The sequence below is a fragment of the Microplitis mediator genome, chromosome 7 (genome assembly GCF_029852145.1).
Source record: "Microplitis mediator isolate UGA2020A chromosome 7, iyMicMedi2.1, whole genome shotgun sequence".
In the NCBI taxonomy this organism is placed as follows: Eukaryota; Metazoa; Arthropoda; class Insecta; order Hymenoptera; family Braconidae; genus Microplitis; species Microplitis mediator.
Genome location: NC_079975.1, coordinates 26808404 through 26820931, shown reverse-complemented (window position 1 = coordinate 26820931; position 12528 = coordinate 26808404). Strand labels below are relative to the sequence as shown.

The following is a 12528-nucleotide window of genomic DNA, read 5'->3' as shown; positions in this document are numbered from 1 at the left end:
ATTTTATTCACTTAAAAATATTTTTTTTCTATGGCCCTTTTACTTTAATTAGTTTTTTAAATCCTTATCATTATCCTTAGGCAGCAAATTATCACAATCCATCAAAGAATCATTTTCTTCAAACGGTTCATTGAACGACTCACTCAATTCATCAGACAAACAGTCAGTCTCCTCTTGTTCTTTTTCCTCTTTGATCGGATCCTTGATCACAGCATCCTGGTCCTTGGACTCGGTATCAATTTTACTGCGTTCGATTTCCTCGGCTTTTTTCTGTATAGTTAAATAGATAAGGAGAGAAACGTAAGCGTCGGTGGCGGCGTAGCTTTTTTGTGCATCACTGAGGGGTAAAATATGCCATCTGCTCGTTCTAACTTTACCATCCTTACTTATTTGCTTATCAAGCAGACAAGCTGTCAGACGCTGCAAGCTCCATCGGCATGACCGGTTGTATACTCGGTTGTAAAATGGTCCGCAGTCAAGACAATTATTCTCGACGACTTTCTGAGCAGGAAATTCGGGAAAATCTCTTCCTAGTTTCCAACAATCGCTAGAAATAAATTAGTCGATATTGATATTTTTATTGTAATTATGAAAGGTAATAAATAAATGTATGAAATAATTAAAGCTCTTGCTGGAAATATAAAAACTTACTTTTTAATATTGACACCAACGAGTCGAACTTTTGGATGACTTAGCAATAATATGAAGGAGGCTGGTAATTTTTTAAAATTATATATATGAAATAGATGACATGTTTTTTCAGATACACAAACTTGGGCTAATGCCGTTTTGCCAGAACCCGTTTGGAAACTAAATGGCCACTCTAGATCAAAGCCGATGGGTACAATATCTGTTGCAAATTTATTTATTCGTTCTCTGGAATATAAATAATTTATTAATTTACTCAATCACATGGTAAAAAAAAAATTTTGAGTGTGAATGTATCTGACAAGTGGAAATTTAAATAATTTTAAATTTGTCTGATGTCTGCATCATTCACATCCATTATAAAATGAATAGAAAAATTAAAAAATGCGGATTCAGATCAATGAAAAATCTGTGCGCGGATTTTTCAAATTTTACTACTTTATTTTATTTATTTAAAATTTATAAACTGTCTTATATCTGCTACATTCACATGAGTAAAAATTTAAAATCGAGTAATTTAATTAAATTTTAAAAAATAAATTAAAAAACTTACATAACTTGATCACAAATAATTGCACAACCTTCAAAATCGGTAACGTAATAAATTTTACCAGTAAAATTAATTAGTGGCAGTGATGAAATGTCAAGTTCTTTGTTTTTAAATTGTAACTCCTCGGTTTTCAAATTCTAAGTAAATTCAAAAAAATTTATTTATTATTTTTAACTTCAATAGTATAAAATAATTGACAAATAAATAAAATTGTAAGGAAGAAAATTTTAAAAATGTTATGCAAGTGATAAAAATGAATGTAAATATAAATATAAATAAATATTAACCTTTTTCAGAGACTCAGGAAGAAGGCGAGCTGAGCGTCTGATGACTCTTCCTTCGATAATATTATCTTTCTGTGAATTATATTACAATGTAATTAATTATGATAATAAAATATCATACTTACGATAAACTAAGAGATAGTAATTAAGTAAACACTCAGTGATTACAAATATAGAATAGAAATAAATAAAAAAAAATTTTAAGATACATAACCTCATACTTGACAGTTGATTTTCCTCGGCTGGTCATAGTTTTATATATTTGTATATATGTTAAATTATTAATTTTATTTATTGCAATTTTATTATTTTTTCCAGCAATTAATTTTAAAAAATTAATTACAGAAATTTGTCAGTCGGTTTATAGTCGAGTCGGCAAAAGAATGATTTTTTTTTTCAATGGCTGATGCATGTGCGCGCTGACGCATGCGCAGTAATGGCGATTGTAAAAATGGCGGGAAAAAAATTATTCTTTTGCGGACTTTACTATAAATATTTTAAACGTCATATATCTGCAGATAATTAATTTGCTTGCTAATGAGGGTAAAATTTAATTAGGAAATAAAAATAAAATTAATAAAAAAATTTTTAGTGATTTTCTCTGATATTTTTTATTTTGATTTAAAGTTTTGAAATCAGTGAGAAAATTTATTTCTTTCACTTGACGTTCTGTGGATTAAAATTTTTTAAGCAATACGCTAATTTTTTTTCATATATATGCTGTAAATATATAGATATATTTGCAGTAATAATTTAATCCTAGATTTAAAAAACCCCGGGTAGAACTGGCGGTAAAAAAAATTTAAAACCATAATTTCTTATTAAAGGTAAAATAATCAGATTAATTATTTAAATAAATGGTTCCTTTGTATTTAAAAAGTGAAATATATACAATTAGTAAAGATAATTAAAATTTATATAAAATATAAAAATAGGTCAACTAAATTTTTTTGAACCTTTCGATACTAAATTTACTTTTTACTAGAACAAAAAAAATTTTTTCATGCCTGCTTAATCAAACTCCAGTGATACAAAAGAATGATAACGAAAATAATGATAATAATAATAATACAATGATAATGAGATGAATGTTTGATAAATCTTAAAAGTCAAGAATACTTTCCTCGTTAGTAAAAGTAAATGTTCTCAATAGCTCTTGCTTTCTTTAGAAGATCAGAGACCGCAGTTTCACTTTCTCGCTCACTATTTTTTTTGTCTCACTGCCTTTATATTCACAAATGATACAATGTTAAGGTCACAAAAGAAAATATATCCTATTATATACTTTGTTTATAAACAAAGTAAATTCTGACAGGTAAAAATTATTAAAAATTCATGTGAAGATTTTTTAAAAATTTTTGTCTACATTTTTTTGATGACAGTTAATTTAGTAATTAAAAATATTTAAACTGTCAGATGTCGGCTACTTTTAGCATCATATACTAATATATATACATATATACATGTATATACAATTAAATTTTCGGAGTAAATGAGAAGCGGATGATTTTTTTTTATCCCAGAGTGAAATTAACTCCAGAAAAAATTTATATTTTAAAATTAAGATCGGAGTAGACGTGGATTAAAATTAAATCCACGTGGCTCCGAAATCGCAATTTGAAAAAAAAATTTCATTTTCACTTCGTATGCAGAAGGATTTTTTTTAAACTCCGGAACTCCGAGTGACAGAATGAATTCAAATTGAAATGAAATCCGTATCCACTCTTAATTTTTTACAGAGTAAATAAATATGAATCGTCTGTGATTATCAATCGATAATCTTGTGATCCTGGACATTAAATAATTAAAGAAAACTTTTCCTACTCTAGACATTACATAGTAAGATATTTAATTTAAAATTAGTACAGACTTTTACACTAGACTCTTGGCACCACATAAACCCGAGTATAAGTAAGAGTAAGTAAGCGCAAAAAGGAGTAATAAAGCGGAAACGTGTGTATAACTTTCCAAGTAAGATTGTAAGATGGTCCATTCAGGTAAGAGATCTATTACAAGTCACATCAACTTCTCTGCCTGAATTATTTTTATTTATTTATTTACAGTTTTAACTTTTATAGTATTTTAATTTATTATTTTGTTGTGTTTGATTTAAATAATCAGTGCAGTGATTTTAAAATTAAATATTTAAAATATGTAAATAATTTCGACTCAAAAAATATAAATAAAATGAATTTTTGGAGTAATTTATTTATAATATATTTAGTATTTAATAAAGAAATAAAAGCAATTAAACATCAACCGAGTAAGTATTTTTAAATTTATTTTATCTGTGTTAAATTTGATAATCGAATTCCTGTACTTGATATAAATTTTAAAAATTTATAGTTGATAAGTATTCTGTAAATGAGTTAAAAATATAAGACTAGATTTTCGAATACTTAAAAAAAATTCTCGACAGTAAATTTTCGTGATTAAATAAATTTTTTTGAAAACTTAAATTTTTCGGATAAAGTAGAAATCTCATGATACTGAATTTCTTGTCTAATAATTTTTGTTTTTTTTCAAAACAGTAAATTATAAAAATAAAAATATTCCAAATAATTGCATTTATAGATTTTTTAATTTTCTACATGTGCATATTTTTTTTTTTTTTTTTTGTATATCATTAGTCGAAAAAAAATTGTTAATTGTCTGCTACCCGGATCATGAAATCTCCTCTGATCAAAACGAATTTTCTTGGGTCAAGAAAATTTTTTTTCGTGTAGTTTTAATTTTATTGCGGGAATTCGGTTGCAAATTAGCACGGCGTAAGCCGTACAGAATGAATTTTTGAATGGTAGAGTGCGGTAATCCCGCAGTTACACATCGTCAGCCGCGGAGTGTCCTGGAGACGCCGATCGAAGTTCCGGAACCGCGGAGACTCAGCACCGCGAGAATAACCGGAAGGATATTCAATGGGAAGCCAAGCAAACGAGGTTCCTGGCCCTGGCAAGCTTCACTGCAGCTCATGCACCCAAAAATGGGTTTCATCGGCCATTGGTGCGGGGGAGTACTTGTTGATCCCTCATGGATCCTTACTGCCGCTCATTGTATTCACAAGTATGTTTCATTGCTTACACAGAAAAAAAGGATTTCTTGGCGCAAAAAATTTTTTCTTGTTCTAAGAAAATTTTTACTTGACCCAAGAAATTTTTTGTATTATAAAGTGGAAACAAAACTTTTCTTGGGGTAAGAAAAAATTTTCTCGGAATAAGAAAAAAATTTTTTAGGCGAGAAAAAAATTCTTGAGCCAAGAAAAATTTTTGTCTTCAATTCATAATACAAAATATTTCTTGCGCCAAGAAATTCTTTTTTTCTGTGTATTGTATGATAAATCATAATAAATATTTAAATTTATTTTTTTTTTTCACTAGTGATTTATTTAATTTACCAATCGGCGCGTTATGGACGACAGTACTCGGCGAATGGGAGTTAGATTCCGGTAATCGCGGGTCAGTGCGAATTCCTGTTGAACGAGTTGTAATACATGAAAAATTTGATAATTATAATCATGATATTGGTGAGTTTTTTTTATTCTCAATAATTAAATTTATTTATTTCTCTTAATTATTTACAATAATTACTTATCTAGTATTTAAAATATTTTTGATAAAAAAATTAATGGACTTGTCGAATTAAAATTATTTTTAAATTTAATAAAAAATTATTTTTAATAATTAACAGAAAAAATTCATATAAATATAAGTAACAAATATATATAATAAAAAATTTTATAATTCAGCCCTGATGAAATTAAGTAGACCAGCTCCACTTTCAAAAATAATCCGAACGATCTGTCTACCCGAACCAGAAACAGAAAAGAAACTCTCAGACACAAATTGCTTTACTTCCGGCTGGGGTCGATCTGGACCATCACCTTCATTGTCTGTCGCACTCTTAGAAGCCAGTATTCCTTTACTGACTCTAGAGGACTGCAAAAAAGCATACGGTAATTCGGTGCCTCTACGAAATGGTCATCTCTGCGCTGGAAATACCGACGGCTCTTCTGGGTCTTGCGTGGTAATTTTTAAATTCGAATCATGTACAAATTATTTAAAATTTTAAATAATTTAACAGCACAAATTTTTATAATTACAGGGCGATTCGGGTGGTCCACTGCAATGCAAACGTGCCGATGGTGTCTGGCAGTTGGCCGGTATCACATCCTTTGGCTCAGGATGTGCTAGACCAGGTTTCCCAGATGTTTACACCAAAGTCCAACATTACACCGAGTGGATTAAAAGTACCATGAGCAGCAATGCCGACACTTGATAATTATATTTAAATATTTAAATATTAACTTAATGTTGTCCTTAATAATTTAATAACTAAATTAAGTATGTAAATAATAGTGTACATAAATTTTTTATATATGATAAATATAAGAGGAATTTAAGGAAAAAAAAAAGTATTAATAATAATAATGATTAATTTTACGGAACAAAAATCAATGGGCGATTATGTTTACTTTCCAATACAATTTTCAAAGTGAAAAGTCTACAGATTATAATATGATAAATATATATAAATCTATAAATATATATATTGTGGTTGTCTTGACTCTTGTCTTGAGGATCCTAGTTTTCCAAACCGTTAATCTTTAACGATACTTTCACGTTTGTTCGAGTATATAAATAAAATTATAATAATATATTATAATAATAAGTACATATTTTAAGTAATTGTTTAATTATTTATAATCTTTAGTATTTAAATATGGTATTTATTTTTATTGCATACTTTGTGATTTATTTTGTTGTTTTTATAACAACTACAATTTTGTTTTGTATAAATATTTATAGTTATAAATAAATATGAAATGAAAGAGAGGATTTTAAATTCCGATATGGTAGAAATTTAACTTTACATATTGTTGTGTGAAATATATAAGAAAGCTAATTTATATACAAAGTGAAGCTTTGGATAAATTGTTTTTTTAACATAAAAATAGGATTGTTTTATTATTAGAACCGGCGCAGGGCTTAAGAAAATATCGATGGAATTAAAAATAAATTCGTAAAACTTTCTATTGTAATTCAAATTTATGATTTTTTTTTTTTTGATTGGACTAAACACGAAAATTAAGGCATCAGATGGATGTCTGTAGGCCTCGGAGGTATCAGACGTCTTTTGGAAGAACGTTAGTTCATAAAAATGAGTAAAAAAAAATTCTTTTTTGACAATTTTTAATTTTCATAGCCGGAAGTTAAAAAGAAAAGTTATTAATTTCGGTCGGAATTTCAAAAATTGGGTTTTCATCAGATTTCGATGTTTTGAGGTCCTGGGAAATTATTATGACTATTTCCGGATGGACGTCTGTGTGTGTGTGGGTATAAATTTATGTGTGTGTGTGTGTGTGTGTGTGCGTGTGAATAAATTTTTATTGTACGATATCTTTGGAACGAATCAATCGATTTGCACGTGCTCGGGAGTAATCGATAGGGCCCATCAAGATTTAGATCTGATTAGATTTCGAAGTCGACCGGTCGAGTAATTTACGAAATATAAGAAAAGTAAAACTTCAAAATTATCATGCTTCAAAATTCAAAACTTCAAAATTTTCACAGCTCATAACTCGATCTGCCTGAGCTTGAAAGCAGCGGGAAATTTCGGGATCCTTCCACAGGGTCAACTGTTTTTAGATTTTTGTTCTGCAATTTCAATTTTTTTAAATAATAAAAATTTTGGTACTCGCTACTGTCAATTTAAATTAAATGTTAATTAAATTGTAGATGCATTCAACTGAACTATTCAATTATATGTACATACACTTGATACATATATTGTCAAAGTTTGTAGCATATAGACTATAATTGAATCTTGAAGTCAAGCAAAGCACTTAGTACCGTAAAAATCATAAATGTCAACACTCTTAATGTTTTGTTTATGAAAATTTAATAAAAACTGATTTTTTTTAATTCATTGTTTATTATTTTGTGTAAAAAATATTAAATACTTCGGATACAAAGTTGAGTTACTGAGAAGGGCAATAAAAATATTTATATTACACTGGTATTGTATTTCTATTGACTTAAGTTACATAGGGGACTACCAAAATGAATGAATGAAGGCATTGAGTCATATGACTCACAAATTTTTATTTAATTTTCAAAACTGTTTTCGGGAAAAAATATATTGTAATTTTTATTTCAAGTATTTAAAGTTTTATTAAACAAATTTTAATTATTTCTCACAATTCCATATTTTATTAAAAATATAATTACATAGGGGAGGGTGGGGCAGAGCAGCCCCCCTAAAATTTTGACCAAAAAAAAAAATTTTTTTTTTTCGACTAATTACTATAAACCCGATATGTTTGCGCATTTTTACCCCTACGCATGACATTTGGGGCAAAATGGACAAGCCCAAAATTTTGAAAAAGTGATTTTTTCATATTTTTATCGTCAAATTAAAAAAAAATGATTATAATTCCACATTTCTAGCCCTACGCATAACACCTGGGGCAAAATGGACCAGCCGAAACTTCCGAAAAAATTATTTTTTCATATTTTTCGGCCGTTTCTTTATGTAAGAGGCAAATTTGGTCACTAAAAATTTATAAAAATTAAATTTTTTTTTTTAGTTGATAAATTTTTGAAATAAAGTAAAATTATAGAATTGATTTTTTTTTTTATTAAATAACAATTAGTAATTAAGGTAATCGAGAGTGAACGATTTTTTTCGCTTTAAAAAATTTTTTTCGAGTAATATAAAACCAAAAATAGTTGTCAAGAGAAAGAAATACATTCTTAATGATGAAAACAATTTAAAAAAAAAAAAACGAAAAAAAAAATTTTTTTTATCACTTTTTGAAGGGGGGCCGCTCTGCCCCACAAAAAAAAAAAAAAATTTTCAGAATTTTGGCAAAATGTCCATAAATTTGTTCGAAATAGGACAAAAGTAAAGTGATCCTATGGTTGAGAGCCACAAAAAATAATAATTGGCTTAGGGGGGCCGCTCTGCCCCACCCTCCCCTATATTCTTGCCATAAATTTAATAATTTAATTATTTTAATTAAATAAATTGTCTGATATTTAATTTAGGAAATTTACTAGACAAAAATAATACACGGAAACATAAATTGTAATTTTAATTACCATGGCTTTAATGATCACTAAAAAATGATATCCAATTTTTTTTTTAAGATAAAATTTATAATTTTATTTTTTTTGGTAAAATTGCCGGGAAATTTAAAAATTCTTGATGACAAAAAAAAATTATTAAAAGAGTATCAATCATTATAAGGCATTAGCTGATTAAAATAATTAAATTAAAGGAAAAAACTCATGGGAATTGATAGTAAATGTAGGAGTGTACGCCCATTTATCGCCTGCTTTAAATTAGCATAAGCATAAAAACTTTTACTTAAACTTTTATTATTTAAAAATTGTTCCCTTTTTTTATTAATAATTTTTAAATAAATTACGTCCATCTGATAATTAATTAAAAAAAACAATTAATGATAAATAAATAATTTCTTTTAATTACCGAGTAATTATTAGGGAAAAGATAATTGATAATTATAGCAAATTAATTTTTTTATAAACAAGATAAAATTTATTTATAGATAATATTTAAAAATCATGCGCATTTATAAAAATGCGCGCGTTATTATCGCGCAATTATACATGCGCACTAATTTAAACGCAGGATCGCGATAATTTAAATGATAATTATTGCTAATTATAAATTAAAAAGTATCTGGTATAAATAATTAAAATAAAATAATAATTAGCAGAATAAATAATTATAATTATTAATTATTTATTGCAATTAAATGGCGGCGATTAATGAGAAATTATTGATTATAATGAAGTGTAAAAAGAAATTAAATGAACAGGGTGTGGAATGAACTGAATACGTTACTTATTAATAGTTGAGATAATATTGAAATGCGGGGGTGGAGATACTGGAGATAAATCAGAAAACTAGATAAGATATAAGATAGAATTGTTGATCGTTCGGTTTTCAATTTAGTTCGTTTAGTTTTAGTTCAGAGTTCAGTTTCTTGAGTTGAGTAGATTGTACACTCATTACATTTAAGAAAGTGAACTCTTGTTATAAATATATATACAGATATAAATATAAATATGTTAGCATTAGTGTTAAGTATGAAATATAAGTAAAAAAAAATAAATGACTAGAACTGGATTTAATTTTGAGTATTATTGACAAGAGGTTAAAGTTTAAAGTGTTAAAGTGTTAATTATCAGCTCCATAATTATTGTAATTAATTATTTACTTTGCACATTTGGTCATCGATATTTTCATACATTTTTTTTAATACTTTTGGGTGTAAGTATTTTTTTTCTTTGCTGAAACTTGAGTTAAATTATTTCGACTTATACAAGTATTAGAAAATAATATTTATAGAATTTAGTTGGTAAATTAAACAGAAGCTATTTGTAGAATTATATCGAAAATAGATTACGATTATTCTTAAATGTAATTTTACAAGTCTTGAATTTAGAAGACAATTAAAAATTTTCGGAGTTTTTTTCAATAAATAAATATGATCCTGAAGTTAGCAGATAATTGAAAATTTTTTGATTTCTTTTTCAACAAATCGACCAGAAAAAAAACAAAAATAAAAATATGCACTTGTAGAAAATTTAAAAAACTACAGGTACAATTTTTCAAAATTTTTTTTTTCTATATTTTACTGTCTAAAATAAAATCCAAAAATTATTAGACGTCTGCTAACTTCAGTATCATAAATAAATTACTAAAAAAAAAAATAAAAAATATGCATTTGTAGGAAATCAAAAAAGCTGTAAGTGCATTTTTTTGAAATTTTTTTCTCCATAATTTATCATTTATAAAAAAATCATAAAATTATTAGACGTCGGTTAACTTGAGTTAATTTTTTTTGTAAGAAATTTTATCATATTTTTAAAAAAACTTGCATGTAAAAATTTAAGATTTTATTCTGAGCATGAAAATTTATGTTGAGTAATTAAATAAAATTGTTGCAGATATAAATTTTAAATAATGGAAGTCGAGCCAATATCACATGGAATAATATTTATTCCTCTATCAACTGATTCATCATCAGATGCCGTTGCATCGATTAAATTTAATCAAACTTTAAATTTACAATCGTTGCCATTGGTAGCATTACCACAAAATAAGTCTACAGAAGTGTCACAACCAGGACGAGTGACAGAACCAGAAAAAAAAACAGGATCCGCAGCAGAACCAGCATTGGAATCAGCAGCGAGGCTGTCAAGTGAAAAAGAAAGTTTGGGAAAAATAAAACAGACACCAGACAAAACAAAAGGATGTCCGATACCCACATGCTCGCGATACCAACGTGCATTTTCACGTGCTCATGATTTGAAACGTCATATGGCACGTCACGAAGCTAAATTACAAAGTAACAATGAGCCCCAGCCATCTGATGTGCGCACTTGTGGCCAATGTGGTGATAATTTTCTCAATGACTCAATACTGCAACGTCATATTAATTCTACACACCCCATAGAACACGATGGTGTTAATAATTCTGTTCATACAAACGCAAATGTTGGTAATAATAATAATAATATACAAAGTAATGATAGTCAAGATATTATTTATGAGAATACCGAGTACTCAAACAGACTTGAAGAAATTAAATTTGATAATTCTGATCATCTAGACAGTCATCCTGCTACTGATAAGGTTTTTTATATTTATTTGCTTTTGCAAAAGTAATTTTTTAATCCAGAGTTTAGTTATTTTAATTAATTAAGGGCATTCTCGGACAGTGCCCGCCACTTTTTAAAAATATCCAATGACTTTTAATTGTCATAACCGGATTGAAATTTTATTAATTAATTAAAAAAAATGAAAACCTTAATTGAAAAAAGGACAACGTAGTCGTAATTCTGCTTAGATATAGAATTCTAAAAAAATTACTTACAATTGATATCAATTGGGAGTTAAACGAAATTTGTTGAATAAATTTTAGCCGCCAAAATTTAAAAATTTGAATTATAAAATTCACATGACGATTTTACTGAAATTTATTTAACTGCTAATTGATATCAAGTATAAATAATTTTTTTTTTTTAATCTATATATCGGCGAAATTACGACTACGTTGTCCTTTTTTCAATTAATGCTTTAATTTTTTTATAATTAATTGATAAAAATTTGATACGCTTATGACAGTTCAAAATCATTGAAAATTTTTAAAAAGTGGGGGGCATTGTCTGAGAATGGCCTTAATTTTAAAATAATTTTTTGGATTTAAAAATTACTTGATCATAATTTATATAAAAATATCAATATATATCAATATCAATAAATATCAATATCAAAATATATATTTTATTTAGAAACCAACGGAAAATAAATCTTCGCTCTGCGGATTAAATTTCCAAAATGAAGAAGCATTAAAAGAACATTCAGCAAAACTCCAGCTCGAGTTACAAAATTCTCCAGATGTCCAGTCGAGAGAAAAAACAGCCGACGATTTTTCACTAGAAGAATTGCTGCTACTAAAAAATCCACGGGTGCCTACAAAGACCAGATCTAAGTCAAAGTCTCCGCAGGTTGATAAGGATAAAATAAAGTGCAATTACTGCGCGAAGACGTTCAAGACCCAGTGGACACTGAACACACACGTGGCAGCACACGAAGGACGTTATCAGTTTTCCTGTTCGATTTGTAGCAAAAAATTCGTCAGGAAAAGTCATTTCAATAGTCATTTACGGTCACACGAAGCTGCTCGTCCTTATGTTTGCGATAATTGCGGCAAAGCGTTCAAAGAATTGAAACATCGGCGGGAACATATGAAACGCACGCATAATAATAACAATAATATTAATAGTAATAATAATAATAATAATCGTAATGCGATACAAAATTTACTAGACAGTATAAGTGCATCAGTAATTGCTGAAGATACAATTTACGATGAACCAAAATTAACTTTACTCATGCCGATGAATTTTTCTAATTAATTTATTAATATTTATAAAAAAGAATAAATAAAATTGTTTATATATTTATGAATAAATAATTAATTACCCGAATGTTGCTGTTAATTTAATTACCAAT

General features: G+C 27.6%; 3 protein-coding genes across 4 annotated transcripts; 2 read left to right on the top strand and 1 right to left on the bottom strand.

The window, feature by feature from the left end:
* Positions 1 to 48: 48 nt before the first annotated feature.
* Positions 49 to 1886, bottom strand: LOC130671768 (3'-5' exonuclease). The gene is made up of 5 exons (XM_057475845.1): positions 1697 to 1886; positions 1486 to 1554; positions 1202 to 1335; positions 652 to 876; positions 49 to 547 (listed from the first exon to the last, which is right to left on the bottom strand). Exons 1-5 carry the CDS (start codon positions 1730 to 1732, stop codon positions 49 to 51), a joined length of 963 nt encoding a protein of 320 aa, XP_057331828.1. The 5' UTR covers positions 1733 to 1886.
* Positions 1887 to 2999: 1113 nt separating this feature from the next.
* On the top strand, positions 3000 to 7442 carry LOC130671873 (chymotrypsinogen A-like). 2 transcript variants are annotated; one of them, XM_057475982.1, is made up of 5 exons: positions 3000 to 3745; positions 4284 to 4542; positions 4857 to 5002; positions 5225 to 5502; positions 5581 to 7442. In XM_057475982.1, the coding sequence occupies exons 1-5, from the start codon at positions 3670 to 3672 to the stop codon at positions 5752 to 5754; spliced, it is 933 nt and encodes a 310-aa protein (XP_057331965.1). In that variant the 5' UTR covers positions 3000 to 3669; the 3' UTR covers positions 5755 to 7442. The 2 variants fall into 2 exon arrangements, with proteins under 2 accessions (XP_057331965.1, XP_057331966.1); XM_057475983.1 differs by having other exon boundaries at positions 3002 to 3745; positions 4302 to 4542; positions 5581 to 7441.
* A 1954-nt stretch (positions 7443 to 9396) lies between these two features.
* LOC130670971 (zinc finger protein 768-like) lies at positions 9397 to 12520 on the top strand. Its single transcript, XM_057474618.1, has 3 exons — positions 9397 to 9777; positions 10458 to 11145; positions 11805 to 12520. Exons 2-3 carry the CDS (start codon positions 10474 to 10476, stop codon positions 12429 to 12431), a joined length of 1299 nt encoding a protein of 432 aa, XP_057330601.1. The 5' UTR covers positions 9397 to 9777; positions 10458 to 10473; the 3' UTR covers positions 12432 to 12520.
* Positions 12521 to 12528: the final 8 nt, after the last annotated feature.